Here is a 7,798-nt window from a genome sequence, read left to right on the forward strand (position 1 = left end):
TTGTATGAATGTTGACACTTAAGTTGATGTTTGTTGTAATTTATTATCTGTTATCTTTGGAGAACAGGGCAGCAGGATCATGAAAAAATTGATATTTGTTAATATGTTAATTGCATATTGTACAAGGCCAGCTAGTTTGTTATCCTGCAAAACAGAGGAGGACAAGCTAGGCAGAGTGATTAAATACACAAACAATGCAAGTTAATCTCATCACACCTTTCCCTTGACCTGTAGATGATGGCTTGAAGGAGAGTTGTGAACTATATAAGGGGGATATGCCTCTGTATCAACAGTGACTTGACAACAACTACCAGGACAACATGGCTCCATCAAGAGGGACACAAATTTGATTCTACAGGATGTCAACTTAGGGGACCACGGCCCCAGTTGAAAGAATACTGTCTGTTGGTGGTTCAATAAAGTATTGCCACACTGTTTTACATTCTCCCTCTGTTGTCTGAGTAGTATGATGCCCACAGGAAAGGAGAGCAGGGGTTCAGTGGGATGAACCCTGGTCTATGTGGTCTCGGGCCTGCGGACGAGAGCACCCAGTGGCCCCCCGTGTCTCCACAGGGGTTACAGAAAAAAGAAAAGATTAAAAAAAAAAAGGACCCGCACAACCATAGTATTACATTAATGGACTGGTGTAGAAATATTTATTTGTATACCTGTGCAATAACTTAATACTAAAGATGTGTAGGCCCTAGTCTTTCTTTTTAGGAGAAAATATCTGAGAGTGTGACCCGCCCACAGCTCAGTCAGCACCTTTTTGCACCCATCTTGACCACATAAATAAGCTTTTAATTTCGAGCATGCCTGGTTTCCTTTTCACTCCCCATTCACATGAGGTTGGTTTGACACATAGAGCGGTAAGACATTTAGTGGCTAGGGGCCATCCATATTAAAAGGTCACCTTGACGTGGCTGGATAGCTTTTGCGCTCTTTGATCAAAAAACATAACTAAGTACCTTTACGTTTTTAATGTTTGAGGCAATATTGGAGTTCATGTATTCATTAGTTGCAGTGTGCTGATGCATCGTGTATGCAGTTCTCAGAAGAGGCCAGTATATAGTAAATTAAGCTGTGCTGTTCAGCTCCATTCACTGAATACATCTGGCAGGAGATAATAACAGCTGATCATTGAGGTGTTTGGTGTCGGTCACCCAACGATCTGACATTATATAATTAGCTTTGCTAACCCCTTTAACATAGGATGCCCTCCTATTAACTGAAAAGTCACTAATGCTTTTTTGACACTGGCCTACTGCGTGCATCCAAAAGACTGTCAATCATCTATATGAAAGAAGATCAACGAATGTTTAGTGTTTAAACCTGTTTAGACAGATCAAAAGTTGACCACACTTCCATGCATACGAAATGATTGTTAACTTGATCATACTGTATGCACAGATTATCAATGTTCTTGGCAGCACATCTGTTTAGACAGGACGATAACATTTAAACAAGCGTTTTGCTCATTCATCAGGTGATTGGCAGCCTGATTTCTGACTGATAATGGGGAAACAAGATTTCATGGGTAAAGGTCCAACTCTCGTTCCCCTCCAGTAATTAGCTAAGTGAAGGTGCTGTGGCACTGCTGAAGGGTCCTGTACACTGTTTACTAGCACAGTGTCTACATAGTTGGAACTGTACTAGAAATGTAAGCTTTATCATAAAGTATAAGAAACAATTCTGCACATCCCAGTATAGCGAGTACAATGTAGATCATATGAAGGTTAACAAAGCAGAAGTTTCTGCAGTGCTTCCTGAGGACCATGGCCCCTCAAACATCTGATTGACAGGAGGTGCGAAAAATTTAACTTCCACCAATTGAATACTGATGGCCAATGCTATGACAACTTGGAAAATCCTTTAAGATCTGTAAAATTGATTGAATGCTGTATCTGTTGCAATTTCTCAATGGCTTTCCACAGAATTTTATCTAAACGTATGATGCAAATTAATGGTTTGACGACTGCATAATATCAAAGGAATTTTCCTTAGGAAATCATGCATGTAAATTTCAGCTATAAAACAGGAATCTGGGAGAAGGGAGGGAGAAAAGGTTTCAAAACATAAATTATCTGTCTAACAGATTAAAGGAAATAAAATAATACTTATCTATGCTCCACCCTTATATCATTTTATCTTAACAAGGGCCCAAAGGCATTTTACAAATTAGGCCAAGTGGACACATTAGGTATACATTTTAATTAACATTTCATCAAGAAATTTAGAGCCAAAATTGGATTTAGAGGCTGTACTAAAAGAAACCACCCAGTTATTATGATATATAAAGCCTATGTTTACTTGGGAAGTAAGCTTGCTATCTCTTTCGCATACTTAAACCAGGAGGGCTTACTTAGCATCTATCAAGAACATGTCTTACCAAAAAAGCTCAGCATCTTCAAGAGTATCTGTTGGAGGTGGTGGATATGGGACAGCCATTTGCTCATTTCTTGGAAACTCTGGAGGAGCATGTGGTGCTGCAGGCTATGGTGGAAGCCAAAGTGGAGGTGTTTCAGCTGGATATGGTGGGGCAGGTGCTTTTGGTGGTAGCTTAAGTGGTGGTGCTGCCTTTGGTAGTAACTTGATTAGTGCTGGAGGCTTTGGTGGTGGATTTGGTGGTGGTGTTTCTGGTGGTTTTGGTGGAGATAGCCTCCTGTCTGGTGATGAAAAGGGGACCATGCAGAATCTTAATGATCGTCTTGCCACTTATCTGAGTAAAGTGAGAGCATTAGAAGATGCCAATGCTGATCTTGAGAGCAAAATTAAGGAATGGTATGAAAAACACAACAAAGATAACAAGCCAAATCGGGACTATAGCAAATATTTCAATATAATTGAGGACCTCAAGAAGCAGGTACTGATTCCTAGATAAAAATATATTTTAAATTGTCAAAATGTAAGGTTGGTTCACAGAAATATTGAAATTGGTGTTCGAGACTATTATGCAATTGTTTTTGTAATAACTATTTCCATAGATTCAAGTTGCAACTGTGGACAATGCAAGAGTCATCCTTCAGGTTGATAATGCCCGTCTGGCAGCTGATGATTTCAAGATCAAGTACGTTTTCTATTCATTGACTTATAGCTAAATAACTGAATGTATCTTTTCATGATGCTTAAGCTGATGGTCTGAACTTTCCTGTAGGTATGAAAATGAGCTGTGCCTCCGTCAAAGTGTAGAGGCTGATATTAATGGTCTACGAAGAGTGCTTGATGACCTGAACTTGTCCAAGTGTGACCTTGAGTCACAGATTGAAAACTTGACTGAGGAACTTATGAGCCTGAAGAAGAACCATGAAGAGGTACACAAACTCCTACCATTTAATTTATTCATACTTCATATTAACCATACTGTCTGATTGTGTATGAAATTGAAATCCAAAACACATTTTCTCCTGTAGAAATACAAAATTATAGACCCTCAAAAATTTCACTGTTTTTAGGAGATGAAGAGTTTCCAAGGAGTTACAGGAGAACTAACAGTGGAAATGAAAGCGGCTCCTGGAGTTGACCTCACTGAAATTCTAAATAATATGAGATCAGACTATGAAGAACTGGCAGAAAAGAATCGTAGAGATGCAGAAGCTCAATTTAATGAAGCGGTAAACCAAAGTAGACCTCCATAACAACCAATATAGAATTTTTTCTCTTTGAGATCTTTTAGTTATGCTTAAATATATGGCTTTATTTCAGTGCAAAGCTCTCAAAAAAGAGATCTCATCTGGGGCTGAACAAATCCAGTCCAGCAAGAGTGAAATCACAGATTTGAAACGCTCTGTACAAGCATTGGATATTGAACTGCAAGCTGCTCAGGCTATGGTATGGACCATAAATAATCAATGATTCAAACATGTTCATGTTCTTTCATAAGATATGTAACTATGCACCCAAATGTCTAACCATGTCTTTCTCTCCAAGTAACATTGATGTAAATGAACCACAAGCTAACATTGAAATACAGATATAATTTGCTCAATTTCTCTCAATAGAAAAAATCTCTAGAAAATTCATTAGCTGAGACAGAGGGCAACTACTGTGTACAACTTGGGAAGATCCAGGAGAAGATTAGCATCTTAGAGCTACAGCTGTGTGAAGTTAGAACTGACATGGAAAGGCAAGGCTTGGAATACGATCAACTCCTCGACATCAAAACCAGACTAGAGAAAGAAATTGAGACCTATCGTTGCTTGCTGGAAGGTGAATCCAGGTAAGAAGAATTTAGTACTTGGAACTTTGATTGCAGTTTTGATGGAGGACTTGCCAGTACTTTTGGTGGGCATAACCTTCTATGACTTAATATATAGTGAAACCTTTTCAAAGGTCCACCATAAAGACGACAACGCTTTATCCAGTCTAGGTTGTTTTTGATCGATCTTGATTGCCTTTTTTATTCATTCTTTATTTATTTATGTATTTATTTTCATCTCAAAGAGGTTTCACTGCATTCCATTGAATGACTAGCAAATAATGTATACACATTTTAATGCTACGTTATTTTATTTCAGCAAAGTCCAGACTTCCCCTCCAGTTTCAAAAGGTAAGCAAATTATATCACACTAATACTCTACATTGGAATAATTATACTCCCGTGCTGCATTCATGATTCTGCTGATTTGGTACCAGAAAAATTCAACAAGCTTGTCCACAATCTCTACAGCTTGGCTGGTCTCCTGTAATGCAGCAGGAGAGTTTGAGTTTAAGACTGTGGTCAGTAGCTTCGGAACATACACAAAATCTTTGGGCAGATATTGCACTTTATGTTTTTGATGCTTTATGTTTTTGATTCTTGGTATCTGGTTTTTTTTAATATTAGTTTTGCATTGAATCCTTTAGAAAGTGTCAAGTCCCGAAAGGTTAAAACCATCGTTGAGGAATATGTGAATGGAAGAGTGGTGTCACAACAAGTAAAAGAACACGAAGAGAAAATCTGATTAGTCCCATAGTCCCATCAAACGTACAATTCACATCAAAGCTGCTACCTTCATTTTCTGATATTCCTATGAAGGCCATGTTTAAATTCTATGCTTTTTTTTCCTGCTGAGTGATGTAGTTTATATATCAAGAGGTGTATTTATCATATATATGGTACTGCTAAATATAACGTCTTTTCAATAAAGCTAAATTTTGATGCAAAGTTTGTGAATGTGTATATGGATTACTTTTATTATTTATGAAAAAACTCACATAGCTCAGATTCTAATTAGCTAGAAATATATACCTTACATTTTTACGGAAATAATACTTGATACAGCACTCAAGTCTAAGAAGGAGAAGGATTGATGCTCATGGCCATATGGTGCTCCATAGTGAAATCCTGTATGGATTTTCTGGGTTGCTATATGGTTCTTCCCATGGAAGTGTGCTATTCAACTATTTTGCCTAACATTCATTCAGAGGTACACTAGGTCATTAAAAACTTCTATGGGTGCAAGTATTATAGGTGGGTTAATTGTGTGTTCACACAATTCTGAGGCAGCTAGGCAGTATAGACTTTGTGTGCTGTCATATGGAGCTCCATGCCACATTGTATTATGGTGATATTCTTCCTTAGATCCATACAGAGGTAAAGTAGGGCATTATACACTTCTATGGGTACCCTTTTGTGGGTTCATGTAACTCTAAGGCGGCTAGGCATTACAGACTTTGTGTGCTTTCATATGGACAAAAAAAAGCAATAATTAGCACTGCCATGTGTAATGGGTTGAATGAACTAGTATGTCATAGTTCTCATCTCTATTGTATCTTTATTGTATCTGGGCATGGATTCCTACTTGAGCACCCTGTAAGCGCTTAGGCCATATTACTATATATAAATATATAGTCCTAGATAACCCCTTTAAAAAAGGTTTGTGATGGAGAATGATGTTCAAAGGGAGATAACGATAAAGTTTGTATTGTGTTTAGTAAAAGAGTTACCTCTAGTGTCAGAATTGCACCAATGCAGAAAGGGCCTGGTTGGCTTGTAACGAGCAGATTCCATCTACTGAACAGCACCAGAATGCAAAAAAGATGGAAGCTATCTGCCGTTCATTCACATCACTGAATCATTCTTTGAAATGTGTGAGTTTGGTGAATGAATTAGACCAAACTCAGACATAGGTCCGTTTTTGAGGTTTTTTTCAGATCATCAGGACATGTGAGAGGAACAATAGGCTATAATATGTTTGTGTTCTAGAAAAGGATAAGCACAGGTATAAAAAAGGTATGAAAAATAGATACATGAGCGAGCCCTTATAAATAACACAGTCCAGCTATAAAAAAAACTTATGATAGGTGCTTTTTCTGATTAATAGGCGCTGTTTGACTTATTCTTTTCTGACTGTTAATCCGATGAATAATGCAATAACCATACAAATGTCCACCCATCAAGAAAAACATTCGTATTCACAACCCAGCTGGTATTCAAACTTTTTCTGAAGTTATAAATGATATTGTCAGAGAATAACTAAATATGTCTGATCTCAGTTTACTACATGTCACACCCATAAGTTGTTTGGCACAATATAATATCCTAAAATTAGAGGATTTTGAAAGGATTACTCTATGAGTTGTAGCCCATTTCCCATCTCATAAGGAAATATAAATGATGACAGGAATGAATGCCGGTGCAGTAATTGCTGATAATTATGTATTTGACGTTCCTTCCTCAGAATACCACTTGATGGGCGGATCTCTATGATAATTTTATCATCTCTCAATAAAAGTCTTCACAAAATAAATACCAGACTAATCTGACTGTTGCCGACATTATGTGCTAAACAAGATATGTAATTGATAGCGTACCGACAATGCTTTGGAGCTGTCTTGGTGGGTGGTAAAGAAAAGACTCTTCTACATAGCAGAAGGTTGCTGATTTGATTTGGATAATAACCAGAAAACTTATCAAGTTTTTTTTCTAGAACCCTGATGTATAAAATCTTAAGGATCCCTAGTTATTTTAATGGGTTATTCTAACCCTGTGTTCACTTTGTCCTCCTTAGTCCATTCTCCCTCCACTTGACCTAAAGGGCAAAAACACTTGCGGGCAGCGGTGTACTGTGGATTGCCAGCACTCGGGCAAAACAATTATATTGCACTACCTGAGTCTATTCCAGCAGTCCAATCTTGAACCCCTCATCTCCCAAGCACATGAATTGAAATTTGAAAAGTATACTACTGTAATCATATTTTGCATTCTCACATTCTAGTTTTTTTTTTGCTTGACTGAGGAATGGCTGACCTTTGCTCTCTAAATCCTCCTAACCTCCCCACCCCGATTATTTTTTTTATCCCCACCCTTCTCTTCATTAATGACAAACACTGTAGACTTGGATGAAATGGCCACATCAGCCTTTATTAAATAACAGTAACAGTAACCACATTACCATACAATAACCATAATACCAATTTTGGCTTGAAATTGAGGAAAGGGTCTTTGGAAGCAAACCCCCCAAAAAATACTTGGCGCTATCAGCTGCTCCTTTCTGCTCACAACTGCAATGCAAAGATTTGGTAGCCATCCTGATGAATTGTGCCCCATACATTTTCCCTCTGAGACCTTGACCCTACAGGGACGCCCAAGTATTCCTAACCATCTACCAAAGGAGGGAGTGACGCTTTCCTCCCCCTTTACCATGTACTACCACCACTTGGCTATCCAAAGATCCTATCCCACCAGCTGCCATGACAAGATATTTGACCAAACCCAACTCATGGTATTACATTTACCTCACTCCAAACATTACATCAGCGTTATGGGAGGCGGGTGTTACACTGATCAACTCAAGGACTGCTAATGTACCACCCAGTG

At 38.2% G+C, this 7,798-nt stretch overlaps 1 protein-coding gene across 1 annotated transcript; it reads left to right on the forward strand.

The window, feature by feature from the left end:
• Positions 1-2,168: 2,168 nt before the first annotated feature.
• On the forward strand, positions 2,169-5,143 carry LOC138664681 (keratin, type I cytoskeletal 47 kDa-like). The gene is made up of 8 exons (XM_069751587.1): positions 2,169-2,863; positions 2,985-3,067; positions 3,155-3,311; positions 3,453-3,611; positions 3,703-3,828; positions 3,999-4,216; positions 4,515-4,546; positions 4,843-5,143. Exons 1-8 carry the CDS (start codon positions 2,381-2,383, stop codon positions 4,938-4,940), a joined length of 1,356 nt encoding a protein of 451 aa, XP_069607688.1. The 5' UTR covers positions 2,169-2,380; the 3' UTR covers positions 4,941-5,143.
• The last annotated feature ends 2,655 nt before the right edge of the window (positions 5,144-7,798 follow it).

The sequence above is a fragment of the Ranitomeya imitator genome, chromosome 2, assembly GCF_032444005.1.
Source record: "Ranitomeya imitator isolate aRanImi1 chromosome 2, aRanImi1.pri, whole genome shotgun sequence".
NCBI classification, from domain to species: domain Eukaryota; kingdom Metazoa; phylum Chordata; class Amphibia; order Anura; family Dendrobatidae; genus Ranitomeya; species Ranitomeya imitator.

Coding starts and splice junctions, on each gene's coding strand:
- LOC138664681 (XM_069751587.1), top strand. CDS start 2,381: ATGTCTTACCAAAAAAGCTCAGCATCTTCAAGAGTATCTGTTGGAGGT. Junction 3,068..3,154: donor GCTGATGATTTCAAGATCAA/GTACGTTTTCTA, acceptor ACTTTCCTGTAG/GTATGAAAATGAGCTGTGCC. Junction 4,217..4,514: donor TTGCTGGAAGGTGAATCCAG/GTAAGAAGAATT, acceptor ATTTTATTTCAG/CAAAGTCCAGACTTCCCCTC.